The sequence below is a fragment of the Dendrobium catenatum genome, unplaced genomic scaffold (assembly GCF_001605985.2).
Source record: "Dendrobium catenatum unplaced genomic scaffold, ASM160598v2 fragScaff_scaffold_621, whole genome shotgun sequence".
In the NCBI taxonomy this organism is placed as follows: domain Eukaryota; kingdom Viridiplantae; phylum Streptophyta; class Magnoliopsida; order Asparagales; family Orchidaceae; genus Dendrobium; species Dendrobium catenatum.
The window spans coordinates 13,798,701-13,825,824 of NW_021319083.1; the positions used below are offsets into that span (position 1 = coordinate 13,798,701).

At 36.7% G+C, this 27,124-nt stretch overlaps 2 protein-coding genes and 1 pseudogene across 2 annotated transcripts; all 3 read right to left on the reverse strand.

Annotated features, from left to right (window-relative positions):
• Positions 1-701: 701 nt before the first annotated feature.
• LOC110095145 lies at positions 702-11,030 on the reverse strand. The gene is made up of 4 exons (XM_028694995.1): positions 10,615-11,030; positions 7,439-10,526; positions 4,136-4,503; positions 702-4,047 (listed from the first exon to the last, which is right to left on the reverse strand). The coding sequence occupies exons 1-4, from the start codon at positions 10,921-10,923 to the stop codon at positions 958-960; spliced, it is 6,855 nt and encodes a 2,284-aa protein (XP_028550828.1). The 5' UTR covers positions 10,924-11,030; the 3' UTR covers positions 702-957.
• A 5,549-nt stretch (positions 11,031-16,579) lies between these two features.
• On the reverse strand, positions 16,580-17,614 carry LOC110095146 (annotated as a pseudogene).
• Positions 17,615-20,054: 2,440 nt separating this feature from the next.
• LOC110095133 lies at positions 20,055-24,937 on the reverse strand. The gene is made up of 2 exons (XM_020820547.2): positions 24,807-24,937; positions 20,055-21,044 (listed from the first exon to the last, which is right to left on the reverse strand). The coding sequence occupies exons 1-2, from the start codon at positions 24,898-24,900 to the stop codon at positions 20,299-20,301; spliced, it is 840 nt and encodes a 279-aa protein (XP_020676206.1). The 5' UTR covers positions 24,901-24,937; the 3' UTR covers positions 20,055-20,298.
• Between the last annotated feature and the right edge of the window lie 2,187 nt (positions 24,938-27,124).

Sequence of the window (27,124 nt, forward strand, 5' to 3'; positions counted from 1 at the left end):
TCTGACAGAAATTCGGCGGTGGTGGACCAGTGGTGGTTCGACGGAACTCCGACGGTGGTCCGACGGTGGTTCAACAGAGCTCCGTCGCTGGTCTGGCGAAACACCGGCGGTGGTCGAGGAGGCAAGAGCGATCTCCGATCTCTTTCTTTTTTCCTTAGGCTTAGGGGTACCTTTTCAAGAGGAGAGAGAGCTCTATTTATAGATTTTGGGAATGACATGACTCGTAAATAGGTGGAGGATCAAGGGTAAGTTGGGAGTGGTTGGATGGGCGGCCGATGTTGAATCCTTTGATCATGAACCGTTTGATGGACATTTGAATGTCTTAGTGATGTCGGAATTTAGTGATCTTGGGCTCGTTGGATTCGTCTCGTTGAGCCGCTCGATTTGATTATCAGATTGCTATGTTTGGAAACCGTTTGGTAATCCAAATTGGGGTTTGAACCTTCCAATAGCATTTCGGGTCCTTGATTTAGACCAATTTGGGCTCGGATTGGGTCGAATTTGGTGTCGTTGAGTTCATATTTCTGAGACGCTCAGTTCGACTATAAGTTTGCTGAAATCAAAGTTCAGATGCTCCTAATTTTAATTTTGAAAGTTTCCAACTTGATTTTGCTTTGAGATTCGTGCCCGATCAAGATAATTTTTTAACGATGTATCAAGCCTCTTTCTACAAATTGCTTTTTCAGTTATTAAGTAATAATTTGTGGACAACAAATTACTTTTAAAATAATGGCAGTAAATAAATGAATAGATAAATGTTTTATCAGAATTGATAAATGATAGAACTTGAAGAGTAATATATGAACGTTGTACATTAATTTAAAATTTATAGATGAACGATCAAGATATCAAACAAATAATGCTGAAATATTATGAATTCTTCACATTTCATATATATCAAACAAATAAGATAAGATGAAAGAAATTTGCAGCTTTTGTATTTTGAATTTTTTTTTTTTATCTTTTGGTAGAAATAATGATATTCGGAATGTGAGCAATCTTGTGCCGATCGGAGCCTCCATCCTCTCGATAGCGCTCCTTTAACTCTGGATGACATCCCCAAATTTCTAGACGTTCCAAAGAGGGAGGAAGGTTCGGTAATTCCCGAAGCATACGAACATTTAAAATAGATAGTTTCTGAAGTGAAGATAAGCTTTCCAAGGAGGAAGGGAGAGACTCTAAGGATTTGAGATCTGAAAATTGCAGCACAGAAAGAGAAGACTTAACATTCAGAGACCACTGCTCCGCCTCATTTGGAAATGAAACCACCTCATCATTCTTCGAAATACTCAGCGTTTTTAAGGAGGCGATACTTCTCAATGGCTCCATTAGCAACACCGATGGATCACTTATAAAGAGACAGCTGAGCATGAGATGGCAATTATTAGTGCTCTCCACTTCTCGATACCTTCCGAGAGAGATCAGATTGGGGCATTTTATAATTGTCAAGTATCTTAGTGCTGCAAGTCGTGCTATTTCATCAGACAGAGGAAGAGATGTAATGTTTGGACACTGATTGATCAATAATGATTGAAGGGGAATAGGATTTGAATTGCTACAAAAATTCAAAGTCGTCCACCCAATATTACTTATGGACAATCTCTTGAGCTTAGGAGGCAAAGAGGGCAACTCTTTCAACTTCGGGCAGTTTTCTATCTCCAGTTCAATTAAGCAAGGAAAGAAACATCCATCTTCAGCAGCTGCTCCTGCCTCAAACCAATCCTCCAATGCTTCTAATCTGTAAATAGATAACACCTCTAGCAATGGAAAGGCACGGTATTTATCATTCCCATTAATTTTACTTTCGAGCCATTTTACTTTCGGTATGTTCCAAAGTTTCAGTGACTTGAGGAAGGGAAGTTGCCCAAAAGGTGGAAGAGTTTCACACTCCAAGCAATCTGACAAGTTAATTTTCTCTAAATTGGATATAAGATTGACATTGTTCATCCATATTGCAGAACTTGCACCCATGTATCTCTTTATGTGCAGATTCCTCAGACATTTTGGTGGCCGAAGATTGTTGAGCACGTTCTCATCGAAATTGATGTTCCTCGAATCAGTGTTACTCCAACATAAGGTTAAATCTATGAGCCTCCTCTTGGCACATAATTTGGCACAAGAAGCCTCCTCGACATCCTTAACATTTTCAAGGTAATTGATTCCTAATTTGCAAAGTTCATTCATATTCTCCAGCTCCCCAATTCTATAACCACTCACATCTCTAAGATAAAACATATTCAGTTCTTGAAGAGACTTTAGCTTCCCAATCCCACAAATCGATGAAGTACATTGTGCGGGAAAGTTCACGTAACGCAAGTTAGAAAGATTATTAATGTAACTTGGTAAAAAATCATCACCTTCAAGTTGGATATACGCCCATTTATTATAGACTATGTACTGCAAGTGATAGAGATTACTTAGAGATCTTGGCAGCATGGTCAAATTACAATTATCAATCTTTAAGTATCGAAGATGTATTAAATTTTCAATCTCCTCTGGTATCATTTTCAAGCCTACTGAAGCATGTATGTATAATAAGCGTAGGCTTTTCCATGTTTTGAATATTTCAACAAGTGCGCTGAAACCCTGATTAGAAGCTTCACTAAACAAGAAAAGAGAATGCAAATATTTAAACTGCCCAATCTTTTTTATGATGTCTGGATTTGTAGTTCGAACGTACAAGTGTCGAAGAGTCTTAGGAATTATATGAGGCAACTTTGTACTATCCTCAACTCTTAAACATTCATGTATGGAAACTGATTGTGCCAATTCATGTATTAAATCATGCATCTTGTAGTAGTATCCTCCAAAATCTTCAAACTTATCAAAGAAAGATTTGTTAACCAAAACATCAAAATACATTCCTCCGATATCCTCCATAGTCCATTCTTGATCATGAGGTTGCTGAATGAAACCCAATGAAATCCACATTCGGACTAAATCACCTTTATCAAACCTATAATCTTGTGGGAATATAGAACAAAATGCGAAACAATTTTGTAGATGCTTTGGGAGGAACATATAGCTCAATCTTAAAATGAGAAAGATGTCACGCTGACCCAATTTTGGACTTACAAAATCACTATTTAAAACTTTTGTCCAATGTCTTTCATCCAAGCTAGAATTCAAAACACCACCGATGACCTTCGCTGCCAATGGAGATCCTAAAAGCCTTTTAACTATCTCTCCAGCAATGGATCTTAATCTTTCATAATCATTAGGATTATCTACATCAGCAAATGCATGAGAGTTGAGGAGCTGCAAACACTGATCTTCCTCCAAGCCCTTTAATCTAAATATTTCCGTCTTCTTTTTGATGACCTTTGCAATCATCATTGCAACCGAATCCATTCGAGTTGTTACCAAAATTTGACTACCAATTTTCCCATAAGCCAGAGGGGCGAGCACCTTCTCCCATTTTCTGATATACTGGTTCTCCTCTTCCTCCCAAATGTCATCCAGAATAAGTAAGAACTTCTTGGACATAATCTCAGTCCTAAGACTATTTTGAAGTGAATCAAGTGATTCGTCCAGACGAGGCCTCTCCTTCTTAAGAGTTGATAACATATCTGCAATGATTTTTTTCACATCAAAGTTGTTGGAAACGCAAACCCACATTTTCAGATCAAATTCCTTTGTCATTTCATCTTCATAAACATGTTGCAAGAGAGTTGTCTTTCCCATACCACCATGACCCACTATAGATAGAAGAGAAATGTTTATGTACAAAGTTGTCCGATGCTCAATGGATGGCTTTCTCAACCACTGCATAACAAACTCCTTAGCCTCGCTTCTACCGATGAGATCATTTGTAGGCAAGGATCCTGTTTCACGTGCTTCGTACAACTCACGCTGCTGCTCCTGCTGCTCCTGCTTTGCGCTATCTAGAAGATGAAGAAAAGTACTAACCCCAGCTGAAACTTTATCTAGTTTCTGCACAATCTCCTCCAGCCTCTTCAAGTTGGGATCAATCTTGAGAGCGCGTTCTCCAACTTTGCGAATTTTCGAAGCACTTTCAATCAGGAAGCTCGCGTTGGCCGTTCTTTTCTGATAAAATTAGCGAGAAATAGATTATAAAATAAATATATTTATTTGCAACCATTATCAAATAGGTAGCTGATGATAGAGAACGCACCTGATCTGTTTCCTCCATGTTTTTAGTCAGCTGTTCTTTATGCTTCATGTACTCAAAATCATCGAGCACATCATCTGCCTCATCAACAGCATCTCGCAGCTGCCATATCCACTTGTTGATAGGGTGGTTCTGATCGCTAATTTGTGCTTGGTTAGCCGCAAAGACGACAGCTTGGATCTTCGGGTGGTTTTGTCGCAGGCTTTCCAGCTCCTTCTTCATGCCGGTCTGCCATCCGACTTGCTCTTCCAGGTAATCAGAGCAAGTGTTGATGATCTTGTCCATGATTGGACCAATAAACCATTCCGCCATGGCAGCGACGATCGAGGTAGAGAGAGCAGAGCAACTGAACAGTAGGAGAAACAGAGATTAGAAGTTTGGAAGAGATAAAGATTAGATACTCTCTAATAATTAAGAGAGAGAGAATATGAAGTTGCCCCGTGGCAGAAAGCCAACAGAAGTCTCCGTCAGAAAATAAGAAAAATGAATGTATTTACATTCTCAAGTTTGAATCTACTCTCATATGATATGTCTTCTTAAATGGAGAGAAAAGAATTATGGGTCGTACACCTACCCTCATTACAAGCTGACGTGACAACGGGTCGATACCCGTTCTAAAAAATGTATTTTAAAATAAATGAGAAGTTTGATTTTTGAGGGGAATATCATTTTATTTATTATTTATATAACTTAAGAAAAATGAATGTTTTTTTATCTGCTCACGATGAATGATTTGATATTAATTTATTTTTTTATGTAATATTTGAATAAAATTTTAAACTTTTTTAAATGAGTTAAATGGGCAGATTTAAACTTTTTTAATATATTTAAATTATTAATATCGAATATATAATTAGATAAGTCTTTTCTTGAACTTTGAGACCATGATACTTTAGAGAACTCTATTAAGTATTAACATCTATATTAATTAATATTTATCAATTTTATGTCGGTCTTTGAATTTTTTTTAATATATTTTTAGCAAAGTCTTCGTACGGAAAAATTATTAGGTGCGAAATATGCACCGTCCGCATAAATATGGATACCTAGCGGTACCCAGCGGTACCGAGTGCCGGTACCTAGCGCGGAATAAGACTTATGCGGACGGTTCTTCCCATCAGCACTCTGCACCTAATAATCTCTCCTTCGTACGACATCCATTTTGCATCTAATCAATCTTATAGGTCTAAATCCTTTTTTACAACATCATATATAAGCTTCAGATGTAAGTTTGTTCTGACAACATTAATTTTGTATTATATCGATCTCTTAGGTTAATTTGTTAGAATTCAAATTAAAGTTAAATATGCATGTATATACATAATAAATTTTAATACATCAATTTTTTAAATATAAAATTAATTCACTTCATTCAGATACTCTGCCATGGTTTGTTGTTTCATTGAAACATTATGTAATTCGTTTTTAAGTTGAATTATTCTTGATCTGTTAGATGCTTGTAATCTTCTTTCAATTGTATTCCATATTTCAGCCGAGGAATCAAGGTGGAGGACGTATGGAAGCATGGCTGTAGAAATTGCTGAACAAAGTGCAGCTGCTAGGTTTTGATCTATCAAAACCCATTCAGTGTATTTTGGATTGATTACAGATGATCCATCACTCGTCTGTTGAAGACGATCCGGTGGAATGAAATTTGGATCTATAAAACTGTAAAACCCATTTGCTTTCAACAACTTTGTGACTTGAGATTTCCATATGGAATAATTCTCGCTTGACAATTGTGTATTCACAATGTTCTTGATATTTGAAATAACAAATTTCAAAGTTGCAGGTATGCTACAAGCATCCGTGCTTGTCTCGGTTGATGGATTTGTGGTTTGGGAAGAAGAAGATTGTGCCATGTTCAGAAAAGCTTACTTGGATTCTGAAGAATTATCTTGATCTTGAACAGGAAGTAGGATTCGGTACTCTGATACCATAAAGAAGCGGGGAAAACAATATTTGAGCACACAGCAGAATATTTTCTTGTATTCATTTTGATTATTAATACATGTATTTATACTAGTTACATGTACTTAACATGTGGTTGTAAATGAATTTAAATCATGTGGCTGAGAATCATTTCTTGAATAAAACTGATGTGTACTCTGCTTTAATTGTAATTTAATAAATCAGAATTGCAGCTATCTTTGTTCTGTCTGTTTCCTTTTGCGGCTTTCTTCGCTCTGGTTGTTTTCTTCTTTTTAGATGGCTGGAACGTCCTTGGATGCTTGGTGACGGCTGGAACACCCTTCAGAGCTTCTTCGCAGGTTCTTATGCCTCCTTTGCCGGGGCTTCACCACCTGAGAACATCTCAAGATACATAGAGCCAAAAAAGGGAAAAAAATAGTTAAACACGCAAAATAGGGGCACAATTCAATAATCAGCTTCTTCTTGTTTCCTTTGAGGTTTTTTTTTTTTTCTTAGACAACAAACAAACAACTGGACAACCACGTTTGGGGTTGGTGAACAACAACATTGTGCATTTTCTTGAAGAAGACAACAATAGCTTGTAGTAAAGGAACTCGCAGCCCACACATAACCCAAGAACTCCTTCTTGAAAGGGGGATCACCACCTGAAATTACTAAGGATACAAAAACCAAAACAACTAAGTAAAAGAACTCAAATACTATTCATCTCCAATCCCCTATTGCAGTCAATGGCTAGATATTTATAGATAAAATAGAACAACATAATATGCTACACTCCAAAGAAGAAAGCACATTCCTATACATCCATATAAGCCACCCTACTCAATTAAACTAGCATGAAGTTTAATTGGATTAATCAACTCAGCTCCAACGTCACAGGTTATCCAAAGAGGGAGGAAGGATAGCTTCTTAAGAGAACAAAGGGTAGGAGGCAAAGAATACGTGCAATCCAAGTTCTTAATTTGATAATATATTTATCTCTAAATAATTTTAATAGCTATAAAATTCATCTCCATGAAATTTAAGTTTTTTTTTCTTAGTTCCCAACACATCATTAAAAAGTACTAATGAGATATCATGTGTCTAAAGGTTTACGTATCGCCATGCGCTCTCGACTAGTCTGGAGGTGCCAGCGGCCGGTTCCTCGTCATAAAAAAATAATAATAAAAAAAAAAAAGATTTTAGTTGTAAATGACCAAAATCAGGAATCTAAATAAATAAAACGTTATTTACATTTATAAAAAGACGATGAAGCGATACATAAATAAAATTGAGTATTGATAATACAAATTGGTTAATGCTGAAATTATATTCTTCACATTTCTTATTAAACAAATAAGATAAGGAGAAAAATGTTTGCCTATCTATAAATACGGATGCTAGGAATGTGAGCAATCATGTGCCGATCGGAGCCTCCATCCTCTCGATAGCGCTCCTTTAACTCTGGATTACATCCCCTAATTGTTAGATATTCCAAAGAGGGAGGAAGGTTCGGTAATTCCCGAAGCATAGGAACGCCCCCAATATATAGTTTCTGAAGTGAAGATAAGCTTTCCAAGGAGGAAGGAAGAGACTCTAAGGATTTGAGAGATGAAAATACCAGCTCAGAAAGAGAAGACGTAACTTTCTGAAGCCACTGCTCCGCCTCATTTGGAAATGAAACCAGCTCATCATTCTCCTCAATTCTCAGCTTTTTTAAGGAGGCGATACTTCTCAATGGCTCCATTAGCAACACCAATGGATCACTTATGAAAAGAGTGCTGAGAATGAGATGGCAATTATTAGTGGTTTGCATTTCTCCGAGAGAGATCAGATTGGGGCACTTTGTAATTGTCAAGGATCTTAGTGCTGCAAGTCTTCCTATTTCATCAGCCAGAGGAAGAGATGTAATGTTAGGACAGAGAGAGACCTCTAATAATTCAAGGGGAATAGGATTTGAATTGCTACAAAAATTCATAGTCTTCCACCTAATTTTTCTTATCTTCAAGCTCTTGAGCTTAGAAGGCAAAGAGGGCAACTCTTCCAACTTCGGGCAGTTTTCTATCTCCAGTTGAATTAAGCAAGGAAACAAACATCCATCTTCAGCAGCTACTCCTGCCTCAAACCAATCCTCTAATGTTGTTAACCAGCTAATATGTAACACTTCTAGCGATGGAAAGGCATGGTATTTATCATTCCCATTAAATTTACTTTCGAGCCATTTTACTTTAGGCATGTTAGAAAGTGTCAGTGACTTGAGGAAGGGAAGTTGCCCAAAAGGTGGAAGAGTTTCACACTTCAAGCAATATGTCAATTTGATTTTCTCTAGATTGAAGATCGGATTGACATTGTTCATCCATATTGCAGAACTTGCACCCATGTATTTCTTTATGCTCAGATTTCTTAGACATTTTGGTGGTTGAAGATTGTCGAGCACTTTCTCTTCTAAATCAATGTTCCTCGAATCAGTGTTACTCCAACATAAGGTTAAATCTATGAGTCTCATCTTGGCACATAATTTGGCACTACAAGCCTCCTCGGCATCCTTAACATTTTCAAGGCAATTGATTCTTAATTTCCAAAGATCATTCAGATTCTCCAGCTCCACAATTCTATAACCATTCACATCTCTAACATCAAACATATTCAGTTCTTGAAGAGACTTTAGCTTCCCAATCCCACATATCGATGAAATACAATTCTCGGGAAATTTCAGGTAACGCAAGTTAGAAAGGTTATTAATGTCACTTGGTAAAAAATCATGAACTTCAGATTGGCTTGGCACCTCTAGGCTATCATAGATTATGTATTGCAAGTGATAGATATTACTTAGAGATCTTGGCAGCATAGTAAACTTCTTAACATAAATCCTTAAGTATCGAAGATGTAAAAAATTTCCAATCTCCTTGAGTATTATTTCCAAGTTCTTTGGAACCCATATGTTTAATAAGCGTAGGCTTCTCGATGCTTTGAAGATTTTAATAAGTGCATTGCAAAGATCCTGATTACAAAGATCTTGATTAGAACCTTCATTGAACAAGAAAAGAGAATGCAAATATTTAAACTGCCCAATCATTTTTATGATGTCTGGATTTGTATTTTGAACAGATAAGTGTCGAAGAGTCTTAGGAATTATAGAAGGCAATTTTTTACCATCCTCAACTCTTAAACATTCATGTATGGAAACTGATTGTGCCAATTCATGTATTAAATCATGCAACTTGTAGTATCGTCGACCAAAATCTTCAAACATATCAAAGAAAGATTTTTTAACCAAAACATCAAAATACATTCCTCCAATATCCTCCATAGTCCATTCTTGATCATGAGGTTGCTGAATGAAACCCAATGCAATCCACATTTTGACTAAATCATCTTTTAAAAATGGATAATCTTGTTTGAATATAGAACAAAATGCGAAACAGTTTTGTAGATGTTTTGGGAGGAACATATAACTCAATCTTAAAATAAGAAAGATATCATCCTGACCCAATTTTGAACTTACAAAATCACTATTTAAAACTTTTGTCCAATGTCTTTCATCCAAGCTAGAATTCAAAACACCACCGATGACCTTCGCTGCCAATGGAGATCCTAAAAGCTTTTTAACTATCTCTCCAGCAATGGATCTTAATCTTTTATAATCATTAGGATTCTCTACATCAGCAAATGCATGAGAGTTGAGGAGCTGCAAACAGTGATCTTCCTCCAAGCCCTCTAATCTAAATATTTTCGTCTTCTTTTTAATGACCTTTGCAATCATCATTGCAACCGAGTCCATTCGAGTTGTTATCAAAATTCGACTACCAATTTTCCCATAAGCAAGAGGGGCGAACACCTTCTCCCATTTTCTGATATCCCGGTTTTCCTCCTCCTCCCAAATGTCATCCAGCACAAGTAAGAACTTTTTGGACATAATCTCAGTACGAAGACTATCTTGAAGTGCCTCAAGTGTCTCCAAATGAGGCCTCTCCTTCTTAAGAGATTCCAACATATCTGCAATGACTTTTTTTACATCAAAGTTGTTGGAAATACAAACCCACATTTTAAGATCAAATTCCTTTGTCATTTCATCTTCATAAACATGTTGCAGGAGAGTTGTCTTCCCCATACCACCATGGCCCACTATACATAGAAGAGAAATGTTTCGGTACAAATCAGTTCCCCGATGCTCATTTGATGGCTTCCTCAACCACTGCATAACAAACTCCTTAGCCTCGCCTCTACCGATGAGATCATTTGTAGGCAAGGATCCTGTTTCACGTGCTTCGGACAACTCGCGCAGCTGCTCCTGCTGTTCCTGCTTTGCGCTATCTAGAAGATGAAGAAAAGTACTAACCCCAACCGAAACTTTATCTAGTTTCTGCACAACCTCCTCCAGCCTCTTCAAGTTGGGATCAATCTTGAGAGCACGTTCGCCAACTTTGCGAATTTTCGAAGCACTTTCAATCAGGAAGTTCGAGTTGGCAAACGCCGTTCTTTTCTGATAAAATTAGCGAGAAATATATTATCAAATAAATATACTTATTTTCAACCAGTATCAAATAGGTAGCTGATGATACAGAACGCACCTGATCTGTTTCCTCCATTTTTTTGGTGAGCTGTTCTTTATGCTTCATGTACTCAAACTCATCGAGCACATCATCTGCCTCATCAACAGCATCTCGCAGCTGCCATATCCACTTGTTGATAGGGTGGTTCTGATCGCTAATTTGTGCTTGGTTAGCGGCAAAGACGACAGCTTGGATCTTGGGGTGGTTTTGTCGCAGGCTTTCCAGCTCCTCCTTCATGCCGGTCTGCCATCCGACTTGATCTTCCAGGTAATCAGAGCAAGTGTTGATGATCTTGTCCATGATTGGACCAATAAACCATTCCGCCATGGCAGCGACGATCGAGGTAGAGAGAGCAGAGCAACTGAACAGTAGGAGAAACAGAGATTAGAAGTTTGGAAGAGATAAAGATTAGATACTCTCTAATAATTAAGAGAGAGAGAATATGAAGTTGCCCCGTGGCAGAAAGCCAACAGAAGTCTCCGTCAGAAAATAAGAAAAATGAATGTATTTACATTCTCAAGTTTGAATCTACTCTCATATGATATGTCTTCTTAAATGGAGAGAAAAGAATTATGGGTCGTACACCTACCCTCATTACAAGCTGACGTGACAACGGGTCGATACCCGTTCTAAAAAATGTATTTTAAAATAAATGAGAAGTTTGATTTTTGAGGGGAATATCATTTTATTTATTATTTATATAACTTAAGAAAAATGAATGTTTTTTTATCTGCTCACGATGAATGATTTGATATTAATTTATTTTTTTATGTAATATTTGAATAAAATTTTAAACTTTTTTAAATGAGTTAAATGGGCAGATTTAAACTTTTTTAATATATTTAAATTATTAATATCGAATATATAATTAGATAAGTCTTTTCTTGAACTTTGAGACCATGATACTTTAGAGAACTCTATTAAGTATTAACATCTATATTAATTAATATTTATCAATTTTATGTCGGTCTTTGAATTTTTTTTAATATATTTTTAGCAAAGTCTTCGTACGGAAAAATTATTAGGTGCGAAATATGCACCGTCCGCATAAATATGGATACCTAGCGGTACCCAGCGGTACCGAGTGCCGGTACCTAGCGCGGAATAAGACTTATGCGGACGGTTCTTCCCATCAGCACTCTGCACCTAATAATCTCTCCTTCGTACGACATCCATTTTGCATCTAATCAATCTTATAGGTCTAAATCCTTTTTTACAACATCATATATAAGCTTCAGATGTAAGTTTGTTCTGACAACATTAATTTTGTATTATATCGATCTCTTAGGTTAATTTGTTAGAATTCAAATTAAAGTTAAATATGCATGTATATACATAATAAATTTTAATACATCAATTTTTTAAATATAAAATTAATTCTCCATTATAAAATTCACATCTTCACATGTGAAATTGAAATTGAGCATGACACCTAAAAAAGGTTCCCCAAACAAATCTAATTTATTAATTTAGGAGAGTAGCATATGATTGTACAATACTATTGCTTTGTTTGAGACAGTTTTTTCGATGCTTTTTAAAACAACTTTCTAGTAAAAAAATTTTTGAATCAAAAAAATTTTATATTAAAAGCCATTTAAAAAGAAGTAAGAAAGCTATCTCAAATAGGGGTGTCAATTTCGGGTCACGGGTCGGGTTCAGGTCGAACCGAAACTGATCCGACACAATTCGAGTCAACCTCGAACCCGGCCCGTTTCTGCAAACGGGTCGATTTTCTAGACCCGAACCCGACCTGCTTTGGGTCCGAGTCAACCTAACCCTGGAGTCAACCCGACCCGACCCGAATGACCCGGTTCAAACAAAAAACTTCTAGTTTTTAGACCCAAAAATAGGTCAAACTCTGCTTTTCGGGTCAAAAACGGATTGTCGGGTCAAAATGGGTTTTCGGATAAAAAACGAGTCATTTTCGGGTCAATGGGTCAACCCAAACCTGACCCTATTTTTAAAACGGGTTGATTTATTGAACCCGAACCCGACCCATTTCAGGTTCGGGTCAACCCAAACCCAAAATTTTAGGTTCAGGATTGGTTCGGATCCAATATTGACACCCCTAGTCTCAATCGAAGCCTTAGTGATAGACAAGTCTATCATTCTACATGTGACGTTCTTTTTGAGCTTTGTAAACAAACAATAATATTATCTTTCTCATCTCATTGATGGTCACTTAATTTGAAGGCATAATTAATTCTAATTAATGGCAATTAATGATTCTTGTGAACTATAAATCACTGCATATTAGAATCAAATATATAATTAGTTGAATTTTTTAAAATCTTAGCTATTGCCATGAGCTTGAAAAAAAACTTATGTGAAAGAAAACTTATAAATAAGGTTGAATAAGATTTAAAATAATAAGATTTAAAATCAAATAATGTATGATTTTGATCAAAATTTGATAAAAATTAAATAAATGAACTAGATCAAGATAATACTAAGGTCAATTTAAATTATTTATAGCTTTAAGCATAAACAAATAATAAAATTAATTCAATTGGAGCATGCAAGCTCATTTTTGTAGATAAACCAACAAATCAATAGAAGAACAACAATATCTTTTTTTGTAGCAGTAATAATCCCATATTAACCAAAGTAGCTAAGAAAAAGAACTAACCATTTAGGAGAGGAAGAACATCTTCCATGTGTTTCCAGTTTTTAATCTTACAGAAGATAATATTTCTGATCTTAAAGTTGATGGAAGCAGAACTTAGGAATTGTCAAAATTTCTAGCATTTATTTCTCTCTATAAATGATATAGAGTGCAATGAGTGGACAAATAGAGGAACTTTTTTCCATTTGGAGGCATGTTTGTCATCTCATTAATGTGTTCCAGCAGTTGTCAAAGGTTAGGCCTAAATAAAAAACTAACAGCTTACGGAAAAAGGAACGAAAGAGTATGATAAGAGTTTCCAATTTCAAAAAACAGGTGGTTAACATTTTCAGAAAACGTATTACATAGAATGAAAGTATCAGATGCTGCTATATTCCTGCCTATAAGTTGGTCAGAGGTTTTTAGACCACCAACAAGAGCAAGCCAGACAAATGAAGAGAAGCTTATAGAATGTTTCTTGTGTGAGACCTGTTTAGACCCATAGACAAAAAGCTTATCAATATAAAATTCATTGATGAAGGTTTGAACTTTGAAGGTGTAGTTTAAAAGAACTATTACAGGAAAGCCCCCAAAAAATGCCCATTAATATACATAGGGGTGGAGGTTATGACATTTTTAACAAAAGGAGGAAGAAGGCCATGTAAAGTTCAGCTATAATTAGATATGAAATTGGAGACATAGGAGTGAACATGAATGATGAGAGAGTGAGGGTCTAACAGTTCACAAACAGCTTTGCGAAAACTCCATGGGTCCCAAAGGAAGGAGGTGAAATTGTTTTGAGATACATGAAAAATAATTTTGGACTTAATTTTATGAGCAACATCAAATAAGTTTTTACTAAAAAAACAGAGGCATTTCTCTCTGAAGGTTTCCATGAGTATATGTAATAAGATTTTATCCATGTTGAAAGAAAAAAAACTATGATAGGAAGGACCATAGTTGGCGGAGGAGGTCGGAAGGACCGTACTTGGCTGGCGACAGAGGTTGGAATGACTGTAGTTGGCGGGCAATGGAGGTCAGAAAGACTGTAGTTTGGTGATGGTGGTCGAAGGGACCATAGTCGGCGAACGACAGTTGTTGGAAGGACGTAGTCGGTGGACGATGGAGATCGGAAAGACTGTAGTCTTGTGACGGTGGTTAGAGGGATCGAAGTCGGCGAAGGAGGCTGGAAGGACCGTAGTCGGCGGGCGACGGAGGTCGGAAAGACCGTAGTCTATTGACGGTGGTCGGAGGAACCATAGACGATGGCCGACCGTGGTCATAAAAGACCGTTGTTTATCGAGAGAGGTACTGTTGTCTGCGATGGAGTTCAAAAGGACCATAGTAAGCAAATGACAATGACCATAAAGACTGTTTTCGAACAACGGATGTCAAAAGGATCGAGTCGACGGGTGACAATAGTTAGAAAGATTGTTCTTTGGTGAAGGAGATTGAAAGGATCATAGTTGGATGGCGACAGAGGTCAGAAGTCTAGAGATGGGCGGAAGTTCTGCGTTGGGTAGAAGTCCGACGAAAGCCGGCGACGGCAAAAGTTTCGCGAAGAGCGGAAATCCTTCGTTGGGTAGAAATTCGGTGATGAGTGGAAGTTTGGCATCAGGTAGAAGTTTGACAAAAGTTCGATGACTAGAAGAAGTGCCACGACGGGTTGAAGTCCGCGTGAGGCAGAAATTTGGCGATAGGCGGAAGTCCAGTGTTGTGAGACCTCATTCCCTTACTGTTCCTCTCTGGCTTGGATTTTCCTCCCAGAATCGTCCGGGACGATAGTGAGATCGGCCAGGCCGATCTGCACTGTTCAAAATACCAGATAACTCTGGTAAATTGTTTGAGAAATTGATTGTCATTCTTTTCAAGTTAGATCTTGGGGCGTGACAAGTGTCCGGTATAAATCCAGCGACGGGCGGAAGTTTGTCGTATGGTAGATGTCCGACGGAAGTCCAACGATGGGAGGAAGTCCAAAAACGAGAGGAATTCCGACGACTGGCGGAAGTCCGGCATCGGGTGGAAATCTGATGACAGTCATGCTAAAGTCCTGCAGTGATCGGTTGCGGTCGTCGCCGAGTGGTGATCTGACGACGATTGGGCTAAAGTCTGGTGGCGGTTGGTGGTCGGGTAGTGGTCCAATGATGGTCGGGCTAAATTAAGTCTGGCGACGCTCGACCACCAGGTGGAAGTCCGGCGGCTGTTGGAGTCTAAGCAGCACCACCGCTGTTGGGTGGTGGTCTGACGATGGTCGGGCGAAGTTCGACGGCGGCCGAGCAGTAGTCCGATGACGGTCGAGTTGAAGTCCTGTGGCAGTCGGAGACCAGGTGGAAGTCCGGCGACGATCGACATCCAAGAGGTGGTTAGACGACGGTTGGCAGCCGAGGGGATGTCTAACGACATTCAGGCTAAAGTACAGCAGTGAAAGACGAGCGATCCTTGGTTCGATTACAGTCATGGGTTTGCCGGCGGTGGTGCTGGAGCTCTTGAAACCTTAGAGCTCTCTCCAGTCTCTAGCCCGAGCTCCCTTTCATGTAGAGAGTGAGGGTCTATTTATAAATTTCATGAATGACACACCCCAAAAATATAGAAAAGATCTGGGGCAGGTTCGAAGTGCTCCAACGGATGGCTCGTGTTGTTTCCACACTCATATAAAGTTTTTCAACTGTTTAAGTTCCTTAACGATGTCGAAATTCAGCGATCTTGGGCTTGTTGGATTTGGCTCGCCGAGCCGCTCGATTTGACTACAAACATGTCATATTTGAATATCATTTTGTCATCCAAATAATGCTTTGATACTTCCAAATGTGGTTCGGGCCCCCGATTTGGACCCATTTGGGCTCGGGTTGGACCGAATTTAATGTCGTTAGGTTCGTCTTTTAGAGACGCGCGTTCAATTCAACTATAAATTTATTGAAATCAAAGTTCATATGATCCCGAATTTGATTTTAAAAATTTCCAACTTAAATATGCCTCGAGATTCTTGCTCGATCACAACAATTTTTGGCGACTTATCAACAAAGACGATCAAGTTGGTCTAAGTTAGTTGTGATTGTTCTAGAAAAGCAAATCAGCTGAAAGCCACCTCCTAAAAAATCCTCAGCTTTCAGTTAAATTTAGCATCAATAGCAAGTGCGCATACCAGCAATGAAAGGATATCAGGTGACAAGCTCTAGGGAAAGCAAGATAGAAGAACTACAATGGTCACAAGTGACCTAACTTTATTAAAATCACCTGCCTTCTCTAATTCCAATTCATACAGACTCAGGAACACATGAACTAAGAATAACTAGGTACAGCTTTTACTTAACAAGCAGAACCCTCCAATGACATCAAAATACATCACTTTATTAACTCCAAATAAATCTCCCATAACAACTAAACTTGCTGAATGTTAGAGTCATCATCACAAGTTCCCTCAGAGGAATGCTTCCAACCTAAATTCACAGCCAAGTCCTCAACTGCAACCTTGACCACATCTTTTCTAACTCCTATATCAGTGATATACCTCCCAGCAGAGTACATCCCAGCAGTCACAGTTGCCATCCCCACAGGCCCCGCCATTAGCAATTTGAAAGGGCTAGAAAAAAATAGCAGCTAATGGAATGCCAACGACAGAAGATGCCTGCCCACTCCTTCCTATTCCCTGATCATCAATTGGCAGAAGCCCAGTCTTGCAATAGAGCGCAAAATCCTCACAATTATTCTCAAACAAGTCATAATTTCCAAAACCATTCTGCAGGAGGTACATTGCTCGATTGATCACAGTCGCCGGAGGATCAGAGTGCGCAGTTGTACAAGTGCCGCAGGAGGTACATTGCTCGATTGATCACAGTCGCCGGAGGATCAGAGTGCACAGTTGTACAAGTGCCGCCGCGAACTTTAGCAAGGAACACCGGCGGCGCCACTCCATACTCAAAATAGTAGAGAGATCCTTTGTCAAGAAAACAGTCAAGGCAAGAAAGGATGACTCCGCTGTTGGGCTGTTCGAATCAAGGATAACTTTCGGTCTTCTTACAGAACTTGTAGTCTGACCAAACAAGCTAACAAACCAACTTGATTTTCTTTTCCTACAACATGAAAAGCATATCAATATGCAGTGAAAGCCATGAAAAATACAATCAAATTGTATTCACAGGCAAAATTTCTGCTATTAATTAAGATAAAAGCATCATATCTCGATGGAGCAAAATGCATTCATATAGAGGTAAAACAATTTTATTTTCCATCAAATTGAATTCACAGACAAATTTTTTTGATATTTCATGAACAATTGTATTTTCCATCAAGCAAAATGCATTCCAAACTTTGCACAAATTTTTATCATGATATCACAAATTGCAATTAACAAATAGGAAAAGCTACTTGAGCGAGCCCGTACGATAAAATAGCAAATAAATGGCGAACATGCATGCGAAATTTAGGGCATCACAAGAAAATTTTAAATGCATCACAAGAATCATTCAAGAATTTAGTAAATTTAAGAATAGCTACAAAATGGCGACCGGACTACAAAAATTAGGGCAGATTAGAGGAGTTGGAAATTACCTAAGACCGATCAACCGAATGGCGACCCGGAATTTGTCGGCGATGACTGATTCAGTGACGGGAATGGTTTCGACATCAACGCCGGTGGATTCGGTCGTGGATGGCGATTCGAAGGCGATGGTGATTCGGAGGCGACGACGAAGGTTTCGGCGAGCGAACGAGCAATCGATTGAGCAAGCGCGGTCGAATGACTAGGTTAGGGCATATGGGGGAGGAATATAATGCCGGTTTTAGCTGAGGTTAAAGCCGCTGTTATAATAATTAGATAGCATCGGTTAAAACCGCTACCTATACCCTTCTATAGCACCGGTTTTCTGACCGCTGCTAGTAAGGGCTGCGAAAACTTCAGTTTTTTGGTAGTGAGAAGAATAATCAATTAGTTTTAGAAATAAAAATGTGATTACATTGATCAAAGAACATATGTGACATTACATGACTACACTATAAATATATAATTAAAAAATTTGTATTGCATGACTCCATTAAATAAGTGCTTCTATGACTTGCATTAATATTAAACAACATATATAGAAAAATATCAGCGATACATAACCACGTAACATATATAATTATTGTGAAAATGTTAAGAATTGTGGTGGAAATACTAAACATAAATGAAAATATATTAAAAACAGTTGAAATAGGATCATATGCTTATAAGATTTACACATTATGTATCTTTATATATTTAAATTATTAGTGAGAATGTAAAAAAATAAAATTATTGATGTAACAAACCTTTTAATTGTTTGGGCTACCAAACTTGTAAGAACTTGTGACATATTTAATGAAATATTAATTCTGTGAATTCAATTTCATATATATCAAACAAATAAGATTAGACAAAAGAAGTTTGCATAAATATTTATAAATACTGATATTCGGAATGTGAGCAATCTTGTTCCGATCGGAGCAATCTTGTTACGATAGGAATGAACCGACTAAAACCAATCATTATTTCCATAAAACACTTGATTTAATTTTTGAATTGTTTAAATAATCAAATAAATTAATAATAAATATTAAGTAATATTTATATTTTAATAAATTAATTTAAAATTAAAATATTTAACTGTGAGTTATTCTCTGTTATTGCAAGCATTGAGTAATAATAATTCTTAAATAAATATATACAATCATAATAGAGATAATCATACAGATCAAAATAGGCAAAATCTTTTTGTATTTTAAAAGCTAATTAGATTTTAGCCTTCGATAAAATCCTAATACCTCTAAAGCTTTGGAATCAGACAAAAATGAGAAAATCCACATACATGCAACAAAATATATAAATACAATCTTCAACATCAAAAATCAAATAGTTGTACGTTCATCAAAAGCTGTCCCAAACAGTACCTTAGTTACATAACATCTAACACACATATGAACCATTATATGCCAACAATTAGATAAGACAAGAAGGAGAAATTCCACATACAAGCAACAAAACATATAAATACAATCTTCAACATAAAAAATATAATAGTTGTTCATCAAAAGCTGTCCCAAATAGTACCTTAGTTACATAACATCTAACACACATGTGAACCATTCTATGCCAACAATTAGATAAAATCTTAAGAACTCTACAGACAAAAAGAAAAGCATAAATACAAAGACGGAGGGAGGTCAAGTAGTTCACAGAGCTGTAGAACACAAGTAATGGAAAGTCGTTGGAAGAAGAAAGGAAATGAAGGCGAGGAGGCATTTATCAGTGGTCTCCACTTCTTAATGTCCTCTGAGATAGGTCAGGTTCTGGCAATTTCGAATTGAAATGGTACAATAGTTGCCAATACCTTGTAGCCATTTACAATCTTTCCACCCGATGATATCTATCTCCAATTTCTCGAGCTTAGGAGGGCAAGATCGAGGGCAATTCCAGCAAATTTGGGCAATCTTCTAGGTACAACTTAGTCAAGCAAGGAAAGAGACATTCATATGATGCTGCTGTTGCAATAAGCCAATCCTTCATTTGTTGATAGGGGTGGCCCCCGATTTGGACCCATTTGGGCTCGGGCAAATTTAATGTCATTAGGTTCGTCTTTCAGAGACGTTCAATTCAACTATAAATTTGCTGAAATCAAATTTCATATCTTCCCAAATTTGATTTTAGAAGTTTCTAACTTAAATATGCCTCGAGATTCTTGCTCGATCATAGCAATTTTTGGTGACATATCAACTAAGACAATCAAGTTGGTCTAAGTCAGTTGTGATTGTTCTAGAAAAGCAAATCAGCTGAAAACCACCTCCTCAGAAATCCTCAGCTTTCAGTTAAATTTAGCATCAATAGCAAGTGCGCATACCATCAATGAAAGGATATCAGGTGACAAGCTCTAGGGAAAGCAAGATAGAAGAACTACAATGATCACAAGTGACCCAACTTTATTAAAATCACCTGCCTTATCTAATTACAATTCCAACAATTCATACAGACTCAGGAACACATGAACTAAGAATAACTAGGTACAGCTTTTACTTAACAAGCAGAACCCTCCAATGACATAAAAAAAAAATCACATTATTAACTCCAAATAAATCTTCCACAACAACTAAACTTGCTGAATGTTAGCATGTTCCTCTTTAGATTTGTTGGAAAAATGAGCAGCATTTGAAGTGTCATCAGCATTAGAGTTATCATCACATATTCCCTCAGAGGAATGCTTCCAACCTAAATTCACAGCCAAGTCCTCAACTGCAACCTTGACCACATCTTTTCTAACTCCTATATCAGTGATGTACCTCCCAGCACAGTACATCCCAGCAGTCACAGTTGCCATCCCCACAGGCCCCGCCATTAATAATTTGAAAGGGCTAGAAAAAATAGCAGCTAATGGAATGCCAATGACCGAAGATGCCTGCCCACTCCTTCCTATTCCCTGATCATCAATTGGCAGAAGCCCAGTCTTGCAATAGAGCGCAAAATCCTCACAATTATTCTCAAACAAGTCATAATTTCCAAAACCATTTTGCAGGAGGTACATTGCTCGATTGATCACAGTCGCCGGAGGATCAGAGTGCGCAGTTGTGCAAGTGCCGCCGCGAACTTTAGCAAGGAACACCGGTGGCGCCACTCCATACTCAAAACAATAGAGAGATCCTTTGTCAAGAAAACAGTCAATGCAAGAAAGGATGACTCCGCTGTTGGGCTGTTGGAATCCACAATCAGGGAAGGTGGGGCAGGCTAAAGGGGGCTGTAGTTTAGAACTAGAAGAGATGGATGAGGAATCAAAGGTTGATGGTGATGTTTCTTTCTTCCTGGTGAAGTGAACCACCTTCTGACCCCCCACATAAATACCTGCATATTTAAATGAATCAAGTAATGAACCAAATGAATAAATAGATTAGAAATTAGCTATACCGGTTTCAAAGTTAATTTTGGTGATGAGATGACATTTATAATGATCTACTATTCCCCGCTACGAGCAAACTTTCAAGGTCACCATCAATCAGGATTAGAATATTCTTACTTTTTGTAACATGAATGGGAATCTCAGGAAAAATAGAAGATAGGTAGAAACTCCCAAGGCACTTCACATGCAGAAAGTTAGCCGTGTCTGCTGCATATTATAGATCCACATGCTAGTCTACTACATCCGAAAGATTTGTTATCAAAAGATATCGTGAGTGATAAAAAGAAAAGGCTATAACAAGTAGTACCTCAACAGAGTCCTTTTACAGCTCAATAGGATTTTCTATACTACAAAGATAAATAAAGCATGAACAATACCAAAAAAAAAAAAAAATTCCATTGATGAACAAACATTTGTTTTTGATTCTTTCTTTTTGGTAAAATACTTGCTTCAATAATGTAAAGCAGGTACAAACTTCCAAGTTAAAAAATACAAGAAGTTTCATCATTTGTGGAAAGAATAAACAGAGGTGTGCCGACTACTACTAAGAACCTAACAGAGCTTGAGCATAAAGTTCCCTTCAGGGGCGGGCGGATCCAATACTACTCTAATTTCATTTAGAAAGGGGGGTTAAATCCGGGTCGGGTTGACCCGAACCCGAATAAATCCGGGTCAGTTACGGGTCAGGTCGGGTTCGACCCGTAACCCGAAATTGACAGGTCTATATATAGCTGTGTGCAACGGACGGAAAATATAAATTGGATGATTATTAAGACTATATATTTGTTTAAGAAAGAACTCAAATAAATTATGTAAAGGAAGAGTGCATTAAATTTTATCACGAATTTTAGAAAGATGTAGAAGATTAAAAATTCCTATCAAGCATATAAAAGAGAAGGATGGGAGGAAAAATATTTAGTAATATGTCATGCATAGTTAAACTATAAATATTATTAAATTACGAAAGAAGTAAATCCTAATATAATATTTCAAGGTTTGGATAAGCTAAGATTCTTGCCTAAAAAATGCAGCAATAGTAAAGAACTACTTAAGTATTTAAATTCAGTGCTTATTACCATGCAAAATATTACATTTGTTTGTGTTAATCAGAGAAAATATTCAAATGCATTATTTACATCAATAATGAACACCATTGAACCCCTTCATTTAGCGTTCTCAAATCTCAACTTCTCATAGGTCCTCATACACCAACAGACATAATTTATCTAGTTCACCAGAATACCCACTAAACCCATTCATTCATGTACACCAACTGCCATAATTTATCAAGCACAGCAATAAAATAATAAAGATTGAATTAGGGTTTTATAATGACAATACGACTATGTTAGGACACTACAGAAGAAGAATAATTTTCTTAAACACCAAAGTAAATTAATCTGAAAACTTTCTAAAATTTTTATCATTATAATAACAAAACCTGAGGCACAAAAACAAGCATCTACTTTCCAGCCCTGCTCACCACTACATCCATGTGGTGTAGGATTCCTCCTCCTTGAGATATCCAAAAGCTATGATGCACTGATACTTCTCCTCAATGAGGTATGCAGTGTCCGACACCTATCGGACACGACAAGCGTCCGATACGGCTCTGATACCTATCGGATACACCGAAGATGTGTCCGATTAAAAAATAAATAAAAATAAATTGAACACGCGTGTGTTAAATGTTTTATAATTTTTTTTAATATAATATCTTATATTTTGAATTTTTTATTTATTAAAAAATAAAAAACTATTTTTTTTCTCTTAACAACCCCAAATCAATTGCCCGCACTCAGTACCTCATTCCTCAAACATACCATTTTCATTTCTCTATGGTAGATTGTAGCTATGGTTTCACAACAACACCTGACGCAATTGCAACATCGATCTTCGATGCTGTCGCAACATCAATGTTTCAAAACCATATGAAAATTAAAGTTTAATGATAGCAATTATTATCTCCACAATCAAGCCCCTACGTCATCTCGAAATCTCATCTTTGTTCAACATCATCTCGATATAGATGGCCAACATTGTCTCAACATCGACGCTCGATGTCTGACTCTTGATAACATTGTCGTTTCTCCTCTCGATGCTTGAAACGTGATATTGACGCCCGACTCTCAACATCCTATTATTAATCATTTTAAGTACAAATCCTAGTTAAATGATTTATAATTTCTTAATTATTTTACAAAATATATATATGTTTATTTTAAGATATAAAAATTCTAATACCGTGTCCAACCTGTATTTATTTCCTATATTTTTAATAATTTACGTGTCATGTATCCGTGTTGTATTGTGTCCGTGTAGTGTCCATGCATCGTAGCCAAAACTTTAGTTGCTGCTGATGAAATTCTTCATATGCCATGTGCTTCATCCCATTCTCTGCCATTGCGCGACATGCTTTTGAAGGGAGAGGTCTACAACATCTTCATCATTGGTTTTTCACAAAAGCACATGTTGTCACCATTAATGCGGGATAGGATCATGCGCACACGTACTTCGCCACTAGTATCTAATCTATGAAGATGTGTGGTCGTCTCACCACACCAGTCTACATGAGTAGAGGTCGAAAATAAGGAAAACAAGATGGTGTGGTGAAATAAGGATGGGCAGAAGTGGAAGCATTGCAGAAATCCAACATCCATATAACAAAAAATTTTTTTTTTTGCTTCTTGCCTCTATTTTTTGGCTTCAAACTTTCCATCAAGCCATATGCCATCGATATAGTATATGATTAGCAATCTCATAGCCAACCACATCTTTATATGATTTATTTGTTTTAAGAAACAATACAAAATTTTGATAAATTGCATTTAAGAATAACTCATACACTTGCATCTACCCGTTGTGCCTTCATAATGTAGATATGGATTAGTTAATTGGAAAATTGTTCTAAGTTCTCTAATTAAAATGGGTATTCAAAAATCAACCAACCTCTGAAAAAAAAAAGGTTCAATATACAGGTCCTAATTCAGTTTAACAGAGCCGTAAGTTAGTTTAGCACAGGCATTATAGATCAGTAGATCTAAGCAAAACAAGAAAAAAAAAAAGAGCAATTGATCAGACAAAATTGAAGGAGCATATTTCGAGAGGAACACATCATCAGAAAAAGGTCCAAAAGGGAAAGCAATAGAAATGCACATCTTCCTTCTTTTGTCCCCAAATGAACGGAATAAAGTATGCTCTCTCACATGTGCATGAGCTTTACATAACACAATGGTATTGCCATCAAATGAAGAAAAGAAACGAGCTTTCTTAAGAACAAGGCAATTCTTCAAACGTTAAGCAAGCCACAAACTCAATTCACCAAATGCATTGAAATCAAATTGCCATGGCTAGCAGCATTCAGCATTCAATTGAGAAACTACGCTCAACATACTACATATTTACATTTCACACAAACGAATAGCATGATTAAAACAAAGCAATTGTTCATTTTACAGTGTTTAGATCCTTGAAGGACTAACATTTCACAGATCAAATTCTCTTTTTCTAGTTAATACCAAACCTAATTCGTCCGCCAGATTGGGGAATTCAGTCAAATGGCCCATCCCTACCCGACATTTCCTCAAACCAGATAAAGTAAACCAATGTCAACAACAAAACACAAAAGAAAAAGGAAAAGAAGAGAAATTCCAGAGAAACAATCGGAAAACTCCGAGAACGAAGGAGATCAAAGTGGAGAAACGAACCGTGATGGGAGTAAGTGTACAGAGCTCTCCAACTGTAGATGTGATCTCCTGCCTTTATCTCCGATCTCTCCACTCTGCACGAGAGGAGACCCATCTCTCTCACTGACCTCTCTCTCTCTCTCTCTCTCTCTCTCTGTATTCTTCCCTATAAAAAATCGAAGAGTTGAAGATCTGAGACTTCTAAAATATAATTTTATTAATACGTCACTCAAACATTGTTAGTTCTATATATACCCTCCTTTTTCATGTACGCTTAAGGCAACGTTGCTTCTTGTGAGGCGGAGATTGAGATAGGAGGCATGAAAAGGCCAAGAAAAGAACTAATGTAGAGTAAGCGTATCAAGGAGGAAATTGTAATTTTGTTAGAGATTTATGAACTATTTTTGGTGGTGTGTATTTGTTATATGAAATATATTATTATTAAAAAATTTTATTTTTATTATAAGTATTTATATATATAAGTCGAATAAGATTTTGAATAATATTTAAATAAAATTTTAATATGATTCCAATATAAATTGAATAAATTTGATCATAATTTAAATAAATTTTGAAGATGATACAAATATAATTGGAATATGATTATAACAAGTAACATGACGTTTAATGAGATTTCAAATTTAGGATTTTGAGTTTAAATAAAGTTTAAAACTCGTATTAAGATTTCATATATCATTCGCTTTTTATATTGGAGTTCTCTTTTAATATCCATTATTTTTTTCAATAATTTATTTACGATGAAACTATGAAAATCTATATAATCAGAAGTTTGTTACTAATCTTGAATAAATGGTGGTTCAAAAGTAGAGGTTTTTGTTGTAAAGTTTAATGGTAAATTGATCCTCTAAACTCTGAGTTTATTGAAGAAAAATACAATAATATATAGAGGCATTCACAAGCAACTCTTTTGTTGTAAAGTTCATGTTGGATTACATCATGGATCAGCCTTAAGCCCATATCTTTTTGCTTTAGTCATGGATGTTCTCACTAGACATTTGCAAGAGAATGTACCTAGGTTGCTTTTTGCTAATGATATTCTTCTTGTTGATAAAATTAGAGAGGAAGTTGAAGGTAAACTTGAATTAAGGAGATCAGCCTTAGAATCTAAAAGTTTTTGCTAGAGTATATATAAATTTGAGTATATGAAGTATAATTTTAGTAGTAATAGGCATTGTGAGGGGATTATGACTTTGGGCGATCAAGTAATTCATAAGAGTACTCATTTTAGATATCTTGGATCTATTGTTCAGAGTGATGGTGACATAAATAGGGATATTATCAGCATAATTTAAGCAGGATGGTTGAAGAGGAGGAATGCATTGGGCTTGTTGTGTGATAGAAAAGCCCCCCTCAAACTTAAGGAAAAATTCTATAAGATGGTGGTGAGATGTAACGCTCCAGGCATCCATAGTGAAAGGATTCGTCGACTGTCTTGATCAATCTCCATTCATGCTCCCTTGCTCGGACCTGAAATTGTTAACCACATATAATGAGCTTCAAAAAGCCCAGCAAGTCACCTAATACCTATAACTGAAATCAAAGCACGGTACTGAAACAATATGCATGTTAGTCAATCAAATCCATAACAGTCAATTGCACATGATCAGTGAATCTATGCTGATACAAAAATCAGTAGTCAATGCACAATCAATAAAATCCGTAGTCAGCAGTAGAAGAATCGTTAAACAGCAGGAAGAAATCCGTAAAGCTCAATAAATCAGTACATACGATAAATCTCGTAAGGATCCAATGAAATCTTGATCAAATCGATAGAGGAAAATCATCGTCTCGATATCATTTAAATCAATTAAATCAATATCGAATCAATCATCTTTGGTCAATATTATCAATCGGTAAGAAATCATATAAAACAATCAAACCAATACATCATAAGAACGATTGAAATCAAATCAATACAGTAAAACTTATTCCGTATTGATCAATGAATCACATGCAGCAGTTCAATGTGACGTATCAGAAGCGATAATATCAATGAATCAGTATCAATAAATCAATAGTATCTATATCCAGAGCATCAATGAATCAATACAATATCCATATCCATATCAGTATCATTATCAATGCTCAGTGACATAATGCGAATATCAATGAAATCATACAGTAACAATAAATCCGTAAATCCGTCAATAAATAACTTTCAATACAAATCCGTCGATATCAATAAATCCATGAATCCATAATGCGATAAATAGGTCAATATGGTACACATGCAATTCAGTACAGTAGTCTTACTGAACAAGTACAATCACTGGCTATTAAGATGTTTTTCAAGTCGATAATCCATAGTGCTGTTGTAG